The sequence below is a fragment of the Ostrea edulis genome, chromosome 3 (genome assembly GCF_947568905.1).
Source record: "Ostrea edulis chromosome 3, xbOstEdul1.1, whole genome shotgun sequence".
Taxonomy (NCBI): domain Eukaryota; kingdom Metazoa; phylum Mollusca; class Bivalvia; order Ostreida; family Ostreidae; genus Ostrea; species Ostrea edulis.
The window spans coordinates 88,418,796-88,438,924 of NC_079166.1; the positions used below are offsets into that span (position 1 = coordinate 88,418,796).

Sequence of the window (20,129 nt, forward strand, 5' to 3'; positions counted from 1 at the left end):
CTAGTGATGTACTAGTGTTAGTATTGCTAGTAAGCTTGTAGTATCTACTGGTGTACTAGTGTTAGTATTACTAGTAAGCTTGTAGTATTTAGTGATGTTCTAGTGTTAGTATTGCTAGTAAGCTTGTAGTATCTACTGGTGTACTAGTGTTAGTATTACTAGTAAGCTTGTAGTATCTAGTGATGTTCTAGTGTTAGTATTACTAGTAAGCTTGTAGTATCTACTGGTGTACTAGTGTTAGTATTACTAGTAAGCTTGTAGTATCTACTGGTGTACTAGTGTTAGTATTACTAGTAAGCTTGTAGTATCTAGTGGTGTACTAGTGTTAGTATTGCTAGTAAGCGTGTAGTATCTACTGGTGTACTAGTGTTAGTATTACTAGTAAGCTTGTAGTATCTACTGGTGTACTAATGTTAGTATTACTAGTAAGCTTGTAGTATCTAGTGGTGTACTAGTCTTAGTATTACTAGTAAGCTTGTAGTATCTAGTGATGTACTAGTGTTAGTATTGCTAGTAAGCTTGTAGTATCTAGTGATGTACTAGTGTTAGTATTGCTAGTAAGCTTGTAGTATCTAGTGATGTACTAGTGTTAGTATTACTAGTAAGCTTGTAGTATCTAGTGATGTACTAGTGTTAGTATTGCTAGTAAGCTTGTAGTATTTAGTGGTGTACTAGTGTTAGTATTGCTAGTAAGCTTGTAGTATTTAGTGGTGTACTAGTGTTAGTATTGCTAGTAAGCTTGTAGTATCTAGTGGTGTACTAGTGTTAGTATTGCTAGTAAGCTTGTAGTATCTAGTGGTGTACTAGTGTTAGTATTACTAGTAAGCGTGTAGTATCTACTGGTGTACTAGTGTTAGTAGTACTAGTAAACTTGTAGTATCTAGTGGTGTACTAGTGTTAGTATTACTAGTAAGCTTGTAGTATCTAGTGATGTACTAGTGTTAGTATTTCTAGTAAGATTGTAGTATCTAGTGGTGTACTAGTGTTAGTATTGCTAGTAAGCTTGTAGTATCTCGTGGTGTATTAGTGTTAGTATTGCTAGTAAGTTTGTAGTATCTAGTGATGTACTAGTGTTAGTATTGCTAGTAAGCTTGTAATATCTAGTGATGTACTAGTGTTAGTATTACTAGTAAGCGTGTAGTATCTACTGGTGTACTAGTGTTAGTAGTACTAGTAAACTTGTAGTATCTAGTGGTGTACTAGTGTTAGTATTACTAGTAAGCTTGTAGTATCTAGTGATGTACTAGTGTTAGTATTTCTAGTAGGATTGTAGTATCTAGTGGTGTACTAGTGTTAGTATTGCTAGTAAGCTTGTAGTATCTAGTGATGTACTAGTGTTAGTATTGCTAGTAAGCTTGTAGTATCTCGTGGTGTATTAGTGTTAGTATTGCTAGTAAGCTTGTAGTATCTCGTGGTGTATTAGTGTTAGTATTGCTAGTAAGTTTGTAGTATCTAGTGATGTACTAGTGTTAGTATTGCTAGTAAGTTTGTAGTATCTAGTGATGTACTAGTGTTAGTATTTCTAGTAAGATTGTAGTATCTAGTGGTGTACTAGTGTTAGTATTGCTAGTAAGCTTGTAGTATCTCGTGGTGTATTAGTGTTAGTATTGCTAGTAAGCTTGTAGTATTTAGTGGTGTATTATTGTTAGTATTACTAGTAAGCTTGTAGTATGTACTGGTGTACTAGTGTTAGTATTACTAGTAAGCTTGTAGTATTTAGTGGTGTACTAGTGTTAGTATTACTAGTAAGCTTGTAGTATTTAGTGGTGTATTATTGTTAGTATTACTAGTAAGCTTGTAGTATGTACTGGTGTACTAGTGTTAGTATTACTAGTAAGCTTGTAGTATTTAGTGGTGTATTATTGTTAGTATTACTAGTAAGCTTGTAGTATCTAGTGGTGTATTATTGTTAGTATTACTAGTAAGCTTGTAGTATTTAGTGGTGTACTAGTGTTAGTATTACTAGAAAGCTTGTAGTATCTAGTGGTGTACTAGTGTGATTATGACTTGAGTGATGTACTACTGAAAGTATTGCTAGAAAATTGATAGTACTAAATGATTACTACACAGATATTGTAAAGCAGAGCAAAACTTAAGGGTCAAATTCAACAGGAACTTTTTTCTTCTTTCAGCAACCACCATTAAGCCATCCTCATCCTGTAAGTACCAGTTAACTATTATCTGCAATCACATCCATAACCATTCATTTACAGTTAACTATCATTCACAACCAGTTCACTAACAGCCTCCGTGGCCGAGTTGTTGGAGCATCGCGTTCAAAATCACATGGCCTCTCACCTCTGTCGGCGCGGGTTCGAATCCCACTCGCGCCGGTAAGTGAGAAAGTTTCCCAGTTTCCTTTCGGAAGGTCAGTGGTCTCTTCCCAGGTACATTGTTTCTGGGTTCTCTCTTCCACCAATAAAAACTGGGCGCCACCAGATAACTGAAAAATTGTTGAATGTGGCGGAAAACATTAATTAAAAAATAAATGATCATCCACAACCAGTTAATTATTATCCACAACGAGTTAACTATTATTCACAACCAGGTGACTATTATCCACAACCAGTTAACTATTATCCACAATGAGTTAACTATCATCTACAAGTTAACTATTATTCACAACCAGTTAACTATTATTCACAACCAGTTAACTATTATTCACAACCAGGTGACTATTATCCACAACCAGTTAACTATTATCCACAATGAGTTAACTATCATCTACAAGTTAACTATTATTCACAACCAGTTAACTATTATTCACAACCATTTAACTATTATTCACAACCAGTTAACTATTATTCACAACCAGTTAACTATTATTCACAACCTGTTAACTATCATCTACAAGTTAACTATCAGTCACAACGAGTTAACTATTATTCACAACCAGGTAACTATTATTCACAACCTGTTAACTATCATCTACAACAAGTTAACTATTATCCACAGTCAAATCCACAACCAGTAATTAATGGTTAACTATTATCCACAATCAAATCCACAGCCAAAGATTAATAGTTAATTATTATCCACAACCAGTAATTATTAGTTAACTATTATCCACAGTCAAATCCACAACCAGTAATTAATGGTTAACTATTATCCACAACCAGTAATTATCAGTTAACTATTATCCACAATCAAATCCACAGCAAGTAATTAATAGTTAACTATTATCCACAACCAGTAATTAATGGTTTATATTATCCACAGCCAGTAATTAAAGTAAACTATTATATCCACAACCAGTAATTAACAGCTAACTATTATCCGCTATCAAGCCCACAACCAGTGATTAACAGTTAACTATTAAGATATAACTCTCTAATTTGGGTTATAGAAATCAATGGGAAACAGAAAATATCTTTAAAACACCCCCAACACCCCCCCCCCCCCCCCCTCCGAAACACAAATACCTTTTAAAAGGTGATATATAAATATTGCATGTAGTTGAAGGTAATATTGAAAAATTTTCACCCCAAGAAAACCATAATTGTCAATCAGATTTCTATACAGTGTTTAGCATATATTTTGTAACTTACAAATATTTAACTCTATTAGTAAAATATCAAATTAAAATCAATGCATTTTTTCATATAAAAGCATAAAATTCCTTAACCCACTAAATTCAGACCCTGAGTATGTTTTGAATATTGTAGTAACATTAACTGTACATTTTCCGCTGTTTACAAATTACTTTATGAAAAATTAAGTATTCGTGGCAGCTGCATATTTAAAAAATAATTTACTTCGTACTGCTGAGTTATTATTATTATTAAGGGGGGGGGGCACCGCCACTTGAATGAAGTGGCAGCCGCTAGTTAAATTATATGGTTGCCACCAGATAAACTAAGTGACGGTCGTCATATGAATTATTTGTCTCCACTTCACTATATTCAATGGTCATATTCGTAGTTTTCTTTCCAATCAGAATCGGGATGCATCAGTTTCATATTCGTTTCGTATTCGAATATGCATTTTAGAATATACTAGTATGAGCCTGATTTAAAGGAACATATTTTTCTACCCTCTAATCATTAAGATCAATTAATCAATTAACACTGGAATTAAAATTAATAATCATTTACTAATGAATTCTACTTCGCATTTAAAAAAAATTCATTAGCAAATTTACATAGGCTTTTAGAATATACGAGTTGAAAATATAGCTGGGAATCCAGAGTTACTGTGGCTGCATGCATATTTCTTCCACCATATCTTGCTTGAGAATGATATACATCACTGTGACAGTACTTTTACTATGTACTAATGTGTTACTAATACTACTATATACTAATGTGTTACTAATAATACTATGTACTTATGTGTTATATAAATAAATTCTTTGACAGTAATTGAACTGAGAACCCATTGAACTTTTTAGCTCGTGTCCACCAAGCTTTAATTTGCTGTTTTGTGAAAAATTAAGCTTCACCACAGTACATGAATGTTTGATGATTTCTTTTTATTAGCTCACCTGGTCACCTTTTGCCGTCTGTCTATCATTCCATCCGTCCGTCTGTCCATAAACTTTTCAGATTTTTATCATCTCCAGAATCACTGGGCTAATTTCAATCAAACTTGGTACAAATCATCCATGGGTGAAGGGGGTTCAAGTTTGTTCAATTGAAGGGCCAAATTTGACTTTGACTTACTTTCTTTAAAAAACCCTGACCTAATTAATATCTCCTGAACTATTTAAGGTATGTATATAGATTCTTTATGACAAGACCTTGACATACTTCAGTGTCTGAGCCTGCGACCTTGGCTTCAAAGTTTGACCTACTTTTTGAAATCTGACCTGTTGAATATCTCCTCAATTATTTAAAAGAAAGCCTTCATATTTTGTTTATAGATTTCTTATGACAAAATATTTCATATCATACCACGATCTATGACCTTGTTCTTATTCAGAACAGCAAGATCATTTTAGTCATATTGGTGTTGAAGCATCTCTGTGTTATGTGAATTCATTTGAGTTGTGGTGTGATCCTTTAGGGCTATGTTGAAGCCACGTACAATATGGGTTCAAAATTGTTCATGGGAGTAAAGATTGATCATGAAACAATCTGTTAATAATCACAACAGCTGAACAATGGCAGGGCCAAGATGACTCAGGTGAGCAATGTGGCCCATGGGCCTCTTATTTTCGTGAAGCATTACTATAACACAGGATTTGTATGAATCTGTATACATGTATTATTAAACAGAGTACTAGAACATTTCAGTGCCCCAATGACTTGTACCAGCCCTGCACTTTCATTAAGTGAAGCTAACATCAAGGGAAAATTTACTCTAGCTAGTCCAGTATTGATATCAAAATGTGAACCTCTGTGATATCAAAATGTGTATCTCTGTGATATCAAAATGTGAATCTCTGATATCAAAATGTGAACCTCTGATATCAAAATGTGTACCTCTGATATCAAAATGCTTGTCCAAGTGTATGTACTGATTGTTTTCTTCATTTCAGCCCAGCAGACGACAACAACCGCCAAGGGTACCACAGTACCACCACATGGACAGCACTTTGATGGCGCCTCCTTTGTGGGTGGAATGATTTTGATGGGTGGCCTCATCGCCATTGCCTATTTCGCACTCAAGTTCTACAGGGTTCGTAAAGACCGCAGTTACCGCACCCTTTAAATACTGGCCAGCTACACACCTCGTCAAGTTCCTCGGCATCTCTTTTATCTGAGGAACGTGGATCTTCGGAAAAAAAATTGTTCTAAAACTGTTTTAGGAAAGGTTGCGGATAGATCCTGGTGCTTTGAATGAGAGAATTCAATTGCCTTGCCAAAATACAAGTCAGAAATATTAAGTGTCGTTTTGATACCTGAGAGCATCTATTTTTTTAGGGAACTTGCTTAGTGTTACTCTATATTTTTTATGATACAATTACTTGCAAATTAGTATATTCTTTCTGTATTTTTTATGGAAAGAGTGTCATTGTATCATTTTGTTTGAGATGTTTAAAAGAGTCTACTTTCACATCCTTCTTCTTCGTTACTTTACTTTTCGGTAACATTTTAATATTTTAATTCTTTAAATTGAAAGATCTGAGCAATCTTACACTACTTAGCTTGTACAAGTAAACTTTTACAGTAAGATATCATGAGTTAAACAAGAAATGTTTCTGGTGTTTAATGTTCAGTTTTGTGTTTGTGTGAATTATGTGTAGAATGCATATATATATGTGATCTGATTGGTCAATACGTGAATTGGTCTGAGATCTGATTGGTTTATAAAAGCATTTGTCAAGAGATCTGATAGGTATTCAAATCTAAAATTCAAATCTTATTGGTTTATGTTGTATTTAATCTGACAGGTTTGTAAGTAACAGCTGATTTGATTGGTTGATTTGTATTTGACACAAAAGGAAATTCAACAGTTTACCATTAGTATACCATGAAAATATGCCAGACATCTTTCTATGTAAGAAAAGAAAATGTTTTGTCTTTTTTTTTTCTCCCCCCCCCCCCTTTCCATCTCCCAATTACACCCCAACATATTGTTTAGATTTTTGTAAAGATGGGGGGCAAATCTGTAAAAAGTGTCCTCATGTATATTCAGCTAGACATTGTACTTAATGAAGTGGTGGTGACATATAATTTGAAGTGATACTCTCATCAAGTTGATGTGCACTGTGCAGTATTTGGACTATAGTGTGAGATTTTGTAGTGACATGTTAATGTATATCAGTTTTTAATCGTAGAACGTGCATTTAATAGGACTTGTGATAAGTGAACACATTCCGTATAACCTTGCTTTGCTCCACTGACTTATAACTACATGCTTTCCCTGTCTGTATCAAAAATATCCTCGCTAGACATCCATGTTTTCAGTCCTCAAAAATGTAAGTAAGAACAAAAAACGTTTACACGTTCTACTCAGATTTTTTTTTTTTTTTTTTACCTTTCATCTACTAAGTCTAGTATAGGCTCATAATGCAGTCAGTTTTTAAGCTGTAATCAGATTTTCTGTATTTGTATGAGCTATTAACAGGTTGTGAAATCGTGTACTCTGTGCCTGTGAATTGTTCAAACAGGAAGCAAAGGTTCCTGATGTAAAATATATATGCTAGGATTAAAGTGCTATGGGTTTATTAGTCTAGTGCCTGCGTTTAAAGGTCTATATGTACAGATAATCATTTTAACAGTTATATTTAGATGTATATATATTCAGATCTCTCCTCTGGTATTGGAACATTTTCAATTCATATGAAAGTATTTAAAAGTTGTACAAATTAAGGAGGTACACTACATCGTCTAAATGGCTGATTCCCTTTTTAAACATGAATGGAAATATTAAATTATCATCAATATTTGTATATTTCTTTTAATTGCCCAGCTGGATAGGTCAGTAAATTATTGTGTCAACTGCTGATCCGTAGTTTGCAGGTTCGAGTCTAGAAGGGGTTTTCAAAAAAAAAAATTCATATTACTTTCTACTAAAACTGCATTTTTTGACTAAATGATGTAAATTTGAAAGTTTATAATTTCAAAATATTGTACATATCCAGCATTTTTCATCCATATCAAATTCCCCTGGTGTTATCCCTCCTTAATTTTCCCTTGTATAAATAACTCTCCTTAATGCCATATTTTTTTGTTCTTGTTTGAATGTATTGCTTCTGGAATATATTTTAAAAAAGAAGAAGAAAAAAGAGATGCATTTATTATTATCTGGTGGGAGAATAATGAGTATGACCTTGACTAGTCCTCACTAGATTTACTGCCATGATCAGTGTGTGATAAGTGGGCTTTTGAAATAGGAAATGGTGGGTGTTGGTTACATCAAATTAGATTAGAACCTAGTTAATCGTTTAACCATATACCATTCACTATTCACTGGTAAACATTTAATATTTGGTGCGATATTTAAATACTATTATGTCATTTGATTTAAAGTTATGAATTGTAAGATTAAGGTGACGTAACGATGAGAATGGTTGAAGAAGTGGTTGTATTAGATGAAACATTGGCAGTTGTGTCGCACTTCAATCCTTGAACCTGATTTGCTACTTTTGAACCGGCTCTACTACTTTTGAACCGGATCCACTACTTTCGGATCCACTGCTATTGCCCTCAAGCAGTAAACAAATTTAGTTCTCTTTTCCCACAACAATGAAAGAAATTTAGCAAAAATTGGATACTGTCAGTACGAACTTGTAAATTCCGGAATGATATGCATTTTTCCTACCCACGTGATGCTCAAGTTGGGTTGGGCTGTGTGATCTCATGCGTGTCCTGCTGTTAACCTCGTGCAGACAAGCGGGCACTACCACGTGATTCTGGTGATGTCTCTGTGCTATCATTATTACTATAATCTCAATTCGTCTTTCGTATTGGTCAGGGGTACAACATTAACAGTTTATCGTCAGATTCAAATGAGGTTATAATGATGTTATTTTTTGGTTGATAAAAAACAAAACAGAAGTGTGATGTCATGTTTTAGAATTGTATTGTAGGGAGACATTGTCACAGTTTGCATATTAATGTGCTTGATTGAAGCGGTTATTTTGTTCTTCAAATGCTCTTTCATTGTGAATAATATATTTTGATATTGTATGTTTCCATAATTTGGTGTTACTGATTGCCATGTATCCGCGCAGTCAAGCAGACTGTCACTTTTCAAAACGTTTTGTTAGCTTTGTTAGATCCTTATATTAAGTATTTAAAAACAAATGTTATAACTTAGGTGAAACATCCCCGACAAACGCAACAATTTCCGATATTCTGTAGATTCCTTCATTTTAATTAGTGAGAAATTTAATTGTGCGTAATATTTGGCGAGTTTATTATATAGATCTGTCTTGGTATTACTTAGAAATAGACAACAAAATATGACAAGGAATCTACCCAATATTCTTTTTTCAATTTTGATTTTAATTTTTATTTTTTTTAGTGTTTTCTCTTTTCTGCTCCCCCCCTCCCCAAGCCCTTTCTCAAAAGTAAAATTTATCGCTATTGTATTTTTTCTCCAGAAAATTTCAATTTTTATTTCAAAGCACGTTTTCCAGAATGATTTTTCGAATTTAGTGCACACGTTTGATAAAGTTATTTGCCTAGTAAATTTCTTCATTTTAAGTGGGTTTTTTTCACCTAATTATCCACAGCTCAGAGATGGAGGGAGGTATACTAAAGGGAAACCTGGGTGGGGTTTTTTTTTTTTGGAGGGGGGTGTTCATTTTATTGTTGTTTGACTTCCGGGATGTTTTACCTTAAATAGTTGGTGACTGGGAGCACATAAGTACAATTTGATGGTAATCTTTATTTTATTATTTTTTTGGATGAATTCCCATAACAGCAAATATGATAGGACAGTAGAATATAATTACCTAATATTGTAAGTAAGAATGACTTTTTGGTTTGGTATTGTTATCCAAAGTGTGTTTGTTGAAATTCAGATGTTGATATGAGAACATTTAGCGACAGGTTCCTGTGGCAGTAAATAATCAGCAGTGTGTGTTACTGATAAGAAAACATTTGTCCTTATGCATTGATTCCAAGTTCATTTCATTAAACGTTTGTTACGAGACAAAGTTGTTTTGTTTTTTATGTGAAGGCTTAGGAATTCGAAGCCAAGTTCTAGGTTATCACAGAGAGAGAGAGAGAGAGAGATAGAGAGAGATTTGCCTTTAATGTACGTCATCGCAAGATACGGCTAAAACATAGCACATCTCCCTCTCACGGTAAAAGGGGAAAGAAACGTATTTAGACGTGTATTGCAACGGTGGACCAGTTGACGATATTACGCTATCGAGTACTAGATCTGAGATTTATTATGTTTAATATTACAATTGTACACAATTCAGCCAATAACCACTCAAGTGAGGCGGTGTAATCTCCGCACGATCCGTCAGTCCACGCAAGTGAGGCGGTGTAAGCGCCGCACGATCCGTCAGTCCACGCAAGTGAGGCGGTGTAAGCGCCGCACGATCCGTCAGTCCACGCAGGCTTGTTCGCAGTCTTCCAGTGTATGAAAGTGGTTCTGTCCGGAGCGTGAGGGTCCACCGAACGTCATCTTCACACACTGACCCAGGGTAGGACTGTAGGACCAGAATACGTGAAGGCTGATGTAGTCCCCTGTAAAGGTGGGCAACAGACACTCTGCCGTAAAGAAAAGAACGCCATCTTATTAACAAGTCGTAAAGAAAAGAACGCCATCTTATTAACAAGTAAAGAAAAGAACGCCATCTTATTCATCTTATTAACAAGGCATGTGTAAATCGTAAAGAAAAGAACGGCATCTTATTAACAAGTCGTAAAGAAAAGAACGGCATCTTATTAACAAGTCGTAAAGAAAAGAACGGCATCTTATTAACAAATCGTAAAGAAAAGAACGCCATCTTATTGACAAGTCGTAAAGAAAAGAACGCCATCTTATTCATCTTATTAACAAGTCGTAAAGAAAAGAACGCCATCTTATTGACAAGTCGTAAAGAAAAGAACGCCATCTTATTGACAAGTCGTAAAGAAAAGAACGCCATCTTATTGACAAGTCGTAAAGAAAAGAACGGCATCTTATTAACAAGTCGTAAAGAAAAGAGTCGTAAAGAAAAGAACGCCATCTTATTGACAAGTCGTAAAGAAAAGAACGGCATCTTATTAACAAGTCGTAAAGAAAAGAACACCATCTTATTAACAAGTCGTAAAGAAAAGAACGGCATCTTATTAACAAGTCGTAAAGAAAAGAACACCATCTTATTGACAAGTCGTAAAGAAAAGAACGCCATCTTATTAACAAGTCGTAAAGAAAAGAACGGCATCTTATTAACAAGTAAAGAATAGAACGCCATCTTATCTTATTAACAAGGCATGTGTAAGTCGTAAAGAAAAGAACGCCATCTTATTAACAAGTCGTAAAGAAAAGAATGGCATCTTATTAACAAGTCGTAAAGAAAAGAACGGCATCTTATTGACAAGTCGTAAAGAAAAGAACGCCATCTTATTCATCTTATTAACAAGTCGTAAAGAAAAGAACGCCATCTTATTGACAAGTCGTAAAGAAAAGAACGGCATCTTATTAACAAGTCGTAAAGAAAAGAGTCGTAAAGAAAAGAACGCCATCTTATTGACAAGTCGTAAAGAAAAGAACGCCATCTTATTCATCTTATTAACAAGTCGTAAAGAAAAGAACGGCATCTTATTAACAAGTCGTAAAGAAAAGAACGCCATCTTATTGACAAGTCGTAAAGAAAAGAACGCCATCTTATTCATCTTATTAACAAGTCGTAAAGAAAAGAACGCCATCTTATTAACAAGTCGTAAAGAAAAGAACGGCATCTTATTCATCTTATTAACAAGTCGTAAAGAAAGGAACGCCATCTTATTTATCTTATTAACAAGTCGCAAAGAAAAGAACGGCATCTTATTAACAAGTCGTAAAGAAAAGAACGGCATCTTATTAACAAGTCGTAAAGAAAGGAACGGCATCTTATTAACAAGTCGTAAAGAAAAGAACACCATCTTATTAACAAGTCGTAAAGAATAGAACGTCATCTTATTAACAAGTCGTAAAGAATAGAACGCCATCTTATTAACAAGTCGTAAAGAAAAGAACACCATCTTATTTACAAGGCGAGGGTGTGAGTCGTAAAGAAAAGAACGGCATCTTATTAACAAGACGAGGGTGTAAGTCGTCAAGAAAAGAACGGTATCTTAATAATCAGGCGTGAGTGCAAGTCGTAAAGAATAGAACGGCATCTTATTCATCTTATTAACAAGGCGTGGATGTAAGTCGGCAGGTGTTACTGCAGAACAACTTTCATTACCGCCACTAAGGAAGACTAGATTTATAAAATGTTGGTCGCGTGTGTTCGATGTGTTTATCCGTGGACAAAAAAAAACCGGATAAAACTTTAACTCCTATTGAACCGTGGCCTCTCTTTTCCTCCCTCTGACCCGGGGGTGGAGTAGGGTTCATAGCATGAGTGAACTTGAAATGACTCCACCGTTGAAGATCTGACAAATTTATACCTTGTGGCTCTTATAATAGTATTTCAACACCCCCCCCCTCCCCATTCTCTATGTAAAACATTGTATTAAAACTTGTCTGGTCCAGTGTGAACGCCCTATTTTCATATATCTCTGTTATTGCTATGACGTAACCATGATGGGCGGGGTTTATGTTGCTACAGTGGATCGGTGTATTATCGCCTCCTTAATGAGATTATTTGCTTTACACTTCTAAATCACCTTTCCTCAAGAATACTTTCTGCCAGGTTTGGTTGAAATTAACCGGTAGTTGTGGAGAACAAGTTGAAAATCATTCTCTCACCAGAGGGCGTGTTACGCAAGCTTCACATACACTTCTGTCAACGCTTGGAATCACGTGACAATATAATCACATGATGTAAACAATAATTCTCGGTTTCTTTTCCCTTTAAAAGTTCTGGTAACACGTGATGACATCAGGCTTTTTTCATAGCCCACTGGCACTTTGATAAGTACATATTTACCATTTAGATGTTTGTCTCTTATTTCACAAGTTTTATCGTATTTTTACAGTCTTTCTTACTTTTAATTCCATGTTTACATTCAAATCTTCACCACGTGGATGTCCTACATTCATACGCATATTACGAAGTAGTTTCAAATTTAGGATCAGCTAGAAACGACGATTTTAAACAATTTACAGTAAGCATCAATTTAATTGCAACAAAAGCATTTCATAGCATGGCTAAATATTTAGTTGAAAACATAAATGTTGGATATTAGAAACTTTTACAAGATTTCTGTAAAAAGCCGTTGACAGAGGTGTAGTGCGAGGAGCGCACGGAACTCTAGGTAGAGAATGGTTGAAAATATTAACAACGATAGCAACAAACGAAGACAAAAATTTTATGCAAAAATAATAACTTCAACTCATGGCTCGGGTGATTTAAAACAAAACTAGTGCAGTTTTAAATATCATACCTCTGGGAAATTTCATTCTAAATTTTGCACTTCGTGAGGAAAGGGGAGGGGGCGGTGTAGGTGGAGATGTAAAAGAGAGAAGGTGGAAGAATGGGAAGGTGGATCCCCCCTCCTCAACCCCCACCCCAGTCACAAGTTCTTTGATTACAGCAAAGTTTGCAAATGGCTTATGTCTCCATGGATTTCAAAGAAATCCGTAATTGGGTTTCGGGACTGAACTATCATTTGGTGGGTATGAGAACAATAGAAACTTTGCCCGCGCCTTGGCATGAAATGTTTCCTCGAGGTCAAAGTCCTCGGGCAGCAGTTCCTCTCTCTTTACTGACAAAATGGTCACTCTTGTACAAATTCGATGATTTGTCCTAATGGAAATGATTAAAAGGATAATTGAGCGTTATTGGTTTGGGAGGGTGGGGTGTGGTTGAGTGCTAGGTCAAATGGCTCATATTCAATCTACTACAGAAATTTGATAGTATAGGATTTTCTTACCTGGTTTTAATGCTGTGACGTCACAATAGTGGCCAATTACTAGTACGAAGAAAATGATTACTAAACTTGGTCTCATCATTGAACCCTGATCCAGAGAATTTAAAATGGAACCCCCCAAAATCCAGACACCTGCAAAGAGACACGACAATAAGATTGCTAATCGAATTATAAAATACTGGAAAAGTCAGGTAATTGTAAATCCGGATTTTTAAATCCAGATTTTATTTTTGTGAATATGGGAAGATAGATTTATAGTCGAAAATAAAAACCACATTAATTTCTACTGTAGTACACTCAAGAAAAACAAAATATCACTAAATTACTAAATTTTCGTTACATCGAAAGTTATGCTAAAATTAAAAGTCTCGCTAATGAACATCCAGGTTCGGTAGAAGAAAATTCTATTGAGAAGACTTCTCGGGATTTACTCTATCTAAACGTAAGAAACAAGTTGTATACAAAGTAAAGCATAAAAACCGCAACTAATTACCTGCAAATTTGTGCATTTAATTCAAGCAACACAACACTGATATCCAGTAAATGAGTCCCATAATTTATATCGTGATCCACGTCTACACGTACAACAGTGACGTCAGCAATTATTTTAAAATAAGCGATTAATTTGAGCTATCATCACAATCTGTATCACGACGGATGTGACATGTGTGATATAATTATTAAGTGGTCCGTAGGATATTCAAGCATGCTATTAATAACGGGCACATGATAGAAAAAATTAATTCCATGTCGCAGTCGTTATAAATAAAGAATTCCAATGATGCAGTGATTGATATTGTTACAGACTTTTTACAATGTCACTAATTTTATGTGAAAAATAATTTACGGTGGTATCGTCAATAATGCAGAGTATCAATTTCATGAAACATACACTTTACTTAACACACCATTTCACAGAAATGGCTTCTCTATTCTTTATTTATTTAAGGGGAAAAAACTTAACCCCCCCCCCCCCCTAAAAAGATTTTTAAAAATCACTAGAGTAGTTAACGAAAATTTGAGTTCAACAACAAAATAAATGCTTTTGTTAAATGTATAGTTGGGGAATTATACATAAAACATTATAGATATATTCTTTGTTTATTCTTTAAGACAAAATCACGCCTTTATCTCTTCGCTATTATGCAGTGTAATTCATAATATTTTAGCAGAAATTTTAACTAAATGCTTTATGAATCACCATCCATAGTAGACCTCCATGAATGACCTTGACCTTTTTTCTGTAATATCTTTGACCTTGACCTTTCAGTATGATGTGCGGTTCAAAAGATATTTCCAAGGTTAATGTGGCACACAAAATGAATCGACTGACCAAAAACTAATTAACCCCACATGTACCCATAATTGATTCAACTTAGATCGCAGAACATAAAATTTAAATAATCTTAAATCGTTACAATGAATGGTTTATATTGATGTTGAATCGTTACAATGAATGGTTTATATTGGTGTAAATGTAGAGCCTTCAGACTAATCATTATCTATTGACAGCTGATCAAACTGTCAACAGCTTTCTTAGGCTCCTCCTGCGACTGAAATATCTATTACATGTAGGAGGTGATATGGTATAGACCCCTAGCATTATTATTATAGACAAAATTACCAGTTCCTGTGTTTTTATTAGGGGTGGTGTGGTATAGACCCCTAATATTATCATTACCGACAAAATAACCGGTTCCTGTGTTTGTATTAGGGTTGGTATGGTATAGACCCTTACTATCATTATTATGGACAAAATAACCCGTCCCTGTGATTGTGTACATAGCATGCAGTTAACACGGAGGATTAAAATGATTTATATCCATTTGTTTACTGTTACCTTGGAGATAAAGCACTACCCCATCCACACCCACGTCCTAGATATACTGCTGTACATCCAACCATCCTCCTCCGCGGGCGCCGAGTTACACGACAATAGCAAACCTGTAATTAAGATTCAAACACAATTAATTACTAGTAACTAAGTTACACAATAACACACCTGTAATCAAAATTCAAACACGATTAATTACTAGTAACTAAGTTACACAATAACACACCTGTAATTAAGATTCAAACACGATTTATTACTAGTAACTAAGTTACACAATAACACACCTGTAATTAAGATTCAAACACGATTTATTACTAGTAACCTAATTACATAACAATAACACACCTGTAATTAAGATTCAAACACAATTAATTACTGGTGACCGAGTTACACGACAACAACAAACCTGTGATCAAAATTCAAACACGATTAATTACTAGTTACCGAGTTACACAACAATAGCATACCTGTAAAACCTGTAATTAAGATTCAAACACGATTAATTACTAGTAACCGCGTTACACAATACCAAACCTGTAATCAAAATTCAAACACGATTAATTACTAGTAACCTAGTTACTTAACAATAACACACATGCAATTAAGATTCAAACAAGATTAATTACTAGTGACCGAGTTACACAATAGAACACCTGTAAAATTGATCAATCCGTGACTGGGGGGGGGGGGGGGGGTTGCAGTGAACGAATTTATCTAAAATATTCGAAAAATAAATCCATGCTGGCACAAATGTATGTTCCTCCACTACTTTGGTCCAGGTAAGAATTGAATAGAATACATTTTATCTTAATCCGAGATTCCTATGACTCTTTCCCCCGCTTTTACATTGTGACATGCGCCCTCGCAGGGCAGGAGCGGGGGTATGAGTCAGAGGAATCTCGGATTAATTCTATCTGAAAACAAATTTTAGGCTGGGTCATTTTTATTTTTATTGGTCTATTTTTACCAATGTCTGAAATCTTTGTTCAGTATTTTTTCGAACTCAAAGTGAGGCTTATTGAAATTCTTAAAAAGACGCTGATTGGCTTGCTTAAAAACGTAATAGTCTATCATGGTAAACAGAATTTTTCGATGACGTCCTTAACTTTTGTTTTACTAAATCAACGCCATCTGACAAGAATTCTTTTTTTTTTTTTTTTTTTTTCTTTTTTTTTTTGATAGAGATAGAAACCGTGCAAACGTTTGTTGGAAGTATACACAAACATCAGGATGACCCAGACTAACAAACGGGACAGACTAAAGATAAAAACTGGAACTCCGAAGTTTCACTAAATATTTGCAAGCGAAAACTCTTACCAAAAAAAAAAAAAGAATTAGATCAGACTAGTTAACATATAGACTTGTGGCTGTTGAAATCAATATACTGTCAAATGTGAACAGCTTTTAATATTTTTCCTAGTTGTTTTCAACTCTGAACTTATATTTAAAAACTATTTTCAGTAGGGGCACCAGGATGTCTACATGAATTTATCAATATTTATATTTCCAGTGTTTTTGTTGCCTTTGACATCTTTACTAACTCAAATGATAGCAATTTCCTCATGAATGGGTGTATGATAACTTGTTTGTTAATCTGGGCCATCCTGACGTTTGTATATACTTCCAACAAACGTTTGGACAATTTCTTTACGAAAACAAATTCCCCGTCAGATGGCGCTGATCTAGTAATGCGCGTATGAATCTGGATAAATATAGTACGACTATTTTAACGGCTGGAAATTCCAACAGAAATGAGAGTAAAATGTTGATAAGCAAAAATGTACAGAAATGAATTATTTATGAAAAATGCCTGAGAGTATGAACTACAACGCTAGAGTCACGCCAGAATGATTTCATGTTCAAAGCGCGATGCTGACGTAAAGCGTGGCAGTTCACGCCCTCGTGTATTTTCCAAACTGAAATTCATTCTTATTTCTATCTTTCTTTTTGTTCGGTGAATGAGGTATTATCTGCGGTTTCTTTTCTTTTCTTTATAAGAGTTTTTTTTAATGGAGTTTTGGTTACCGTTCTTTGATCGAATGAGGAATCTGCGGAACGCCCTCACCACTCGTCTGAATTTCCTCTTTTTCTCTCCGTCTCCACATGTATCCTTCATTTGTTATTACCTGAAATATGTCATAAGGACACACCTGATTACACTCTGATAAAATGATTAAGATAGATGTCTCTTGTAGTAAGTCAGAATAAGTTGGAAATATCATATCATTAATGCATTCGTAATACTCTGACGATGTGGTATTCGACATTTTAACATGGCCATGCATTGAAAGGGGGGGAAATGAGATAAATTAACGTAGTTCCACACTCCTGTGACGTCATAGGATTTTGCAAAGTCAATGATTTAATGATAGGAACATAAATTTTGTTGGAATCTTTTTCAATAGTTATTGTAAAAAATCTTGTTAGCCATAAAATATTTCAAAATTCTTAGTTATATTTGAATAGTCAATGATATGTTTCAAAATATTAAATCCAAGGACAATAACTCTGTTTTCATTCAATTATTTATCAAGTCCATAATGCGATAGATTTCCTTTATTTTTGACAAACATTTTACCAAGGTGATAAGGAATCATTATCTGTGTCTTTTCATGAAATTACATAAAATTTTAATCCCGAGTGATTTTAAATAGCTCAGCTGTATGGTGCCAGACTTAAGTTTTTGATGGGGGTATACATAATCTGGAAGCTATAGATTTGAAATTATTAAGGAAAGGTATGGATTTTCCCCCATGAATAACTATAACAGATGTAACTCTACTAATATAAACAGAAAAAATGATATGTAAACCATGCTATAAGGAGAATGCGTCCACATTTGTTTGTTATTTAACATTTTGGGGAATAACGCTAATTCAATAATTTTGCACACATTATTCTAAAACTTGATGAACATATTGAAAATGATATGTGTTTTAGTTATTGACATGTTTCCCGATAAATAAATGCAATTCAAAAAATATTTTGATGTTTTTATATTAAAATAACAACAAATAACTGTTTCCAATGAATTTCAGAAAAATGTAAACGATAAATGAAGCAATAATTTCTTCCACCCTCGGAGAAATAAATGACAAAATGTTTTGATTTATTGAATTACATTTATTGGGAGAACTGACACCCCCCCCCCCCAAACCCTTAGAATTGCGTCATTTTGTTAATTTCACCTTATTAAATATGACAGAAAATAGTAGAAATTACTACTTAGGAGATATATTTCAAGCCCTATAAAATCTGTAAAATCCACGAGCTTCCAGAGGCTTCGCCCCTTGGGTCCCCACCAGGACTTCGCCCTGGACCCACTGGGGGCCTCAATGCGACACCTCATAAACTCCCGCCCCTGGCTAGTATAACAAATACTACTCACACATTTCGACTATTTCTGTCTTAAGGAGGAATGGAACACCGTCACAATGGCTGACTTGAATGATGATTAGCAATACATATAAATATTCCTTTTACATCTAACCGCCCAGCTGGGCAGCTTAGTCGGTTTATCTGTCAACTGTTAATCCATAGTTCGTGTGTTCGAGGCTAACAGGAGTTTTTGACACCCACCCCCACCCCAACCCCAACCCCCAATTTCCGATTACTTTCTACTAAAACTGCGTTATTCAACCAAAGAAAGTAAATTTGAAACTTTTCATTTCAAAATATCAAATTACTGTATGTATTCCGAGGACCGCTCTCCATCCCCATCATGATGTGTTACATTCCTCCTTAAGTTGAACTACCTCCATGTACCACGTGACATACGAAGAACACTCAGAACGAAGACAAGTAGTACTTACTTTTAATTTTTTTTTAGAAAAAACACCAATTTCTGGTCCCCAGGATTTAACTGTTTCTCCTGTTTTATTTCTGACACGTGTACATTAAAATCCTCGGTATGCAGGTGTTACAGTGAAACTGACACGCTAATTTATTACACCTGTTGCAGGTAGGTACGGCTGCGGCGATCAGATCGGTCTTTTGGACAGGGAAATATCTCAATGGAAAGCGCTGTGTCTCTACCTCAATCAATAATGCTAATTTGTATAACTCATATACGGCGGGGTTCTGAAATTAAAAGTGGATTATTGTTTGGATGATAATAGTAGAAATAAATTGCTTTCACTCATATTGGTATAATGTTGTTTTAGAGAGAGATGTTGTTGGCTTTGTATAAAGAGGGAGGGGGGGGGGGGGGCTCACAGTTTTCGTCGTTTTGACTCGTGTGTGTATGTGATTTACAGAGTGGGGTCTGTCAGCTAACATCCCAGACTGTACTCGTCAATGCTGGTACAGTGTACCGGACATCCATGACTGTACCTGCACACTAATGTCAAAGTAGGAATGTCAGAGCAAGATTTTCTGGATTGTTCAACGTAGTAAATATGTATGACAAACTGTATGGATACATACCCCCGTGTATTATTTTTGGATTTGATTTGATTTCTATGCATAAATCGCCTGTATGGAATGCCATTATCGCCAAAAAGTAACATTGACCAAGGTAGTAAAGCTGCCGTGTATAAATTGGAACATTCGCCCTTTCCCGGGAAAATGTGGTTCTGAACATATTCCTTGGTTGTTCACTCTGTTCTATGAATATAATATACTTTTCAATGCAATTCTGATACTTGGGACTTAGGCGCGGATATCGAAATTTCATAAAGGAGGTGGGGGGGGGGACAGATAAATTGTTAATATCGAAAAGCTTGTTTTTACAGCTATGAATTTCTGCATGCAACTGTATATGAAATTCAAAAAAGTACTCTTCAAACAATGAATTTGAACAAGTATTACTCTACATCTATGGGTGTGAATGGGTGGTGAAAGTAAAGCAAAATAAAAATAATTAACAATTCTACTTGATTGTT

The 20,129-nt window shown here is 34.9% G+C and overlaps 2 protein-coding genes across 5 annotated transcripts in view; one reads left to right on the top strand and one right to left on the bottom strand.

The window, feature by feature from the left end:
* Positions 1 to 9,550, top strand: part of LOC125674512 (sialomucin core protein 24-like) — a 49,185-nt gene extending 39,635 nt beyond the window's left edge. For all 3 annotated transcript variants that reach the window (XM_056159343.1, XM_056159341.1, XM_056159342.1), the window contains 2 exons: positions 2,133 to 2,159; positions 5,480 to 9,550. In XM_056159343.1, coding sequence (XP_056015318.1) covers positions 2,133 to 2,159; positions 5,480 to 5,652 — 200 coding nt within the window. In that variant the 3' untranslated portion in view covers positions 5,653 to 9,550. The remainder of the gene's footprint in view (positions 1 to 2,132; positions 2,160 to 5,479) is intronic.
* Positions 9,551 to 9,772: 222 nt separating this feature from the next.
* LOC125673732 (kappaPI-actitoxin-Avd3b-like) lies at positions 9,773 to 19,169 on the bottom strand. 2 transcript variants are annotated; one of them, XR_008801392.1, is made up of 4 exons: positions 19,059 to 19,169; positions 17,272 to 17,372; positions 15,253 to 15,356; positions 13,502 to 13,544 (listed from the first exon to the last, which is right to left on the bottom strand). XR_008801392.1 is itself a non-coding variant. In XM_048910514.2 (3 exons), exons 1-3 carry the CDS (start codon positions 13,919 to 13,921, stop codon positions 9,952 to 9,954), a joined length of 312 nt encoding a protein of 103 aa, XP_048766471.1. In that variant the 5' UTR covers positions 13,922 to 14,313; the 3' UTR covers positions 9,773 to 9,951. The 2 variants fall into 2 exon arrangements, 1 of the variants encoding a protein (XP_048766471.1); XM_048910514.2 differs by lacking the exons at positions 15,253 to 15,356; positions 17,272 to 17,372; positions 19,059 to 19,169 and adding exons at positions 9,773 to 10,118; positions 13,906 to 14,313 and having other exon boundaries at positions 13,416 to 13,544.
* Positions 19,170 to 20,129: the final 960 nt, after the last annotated feature.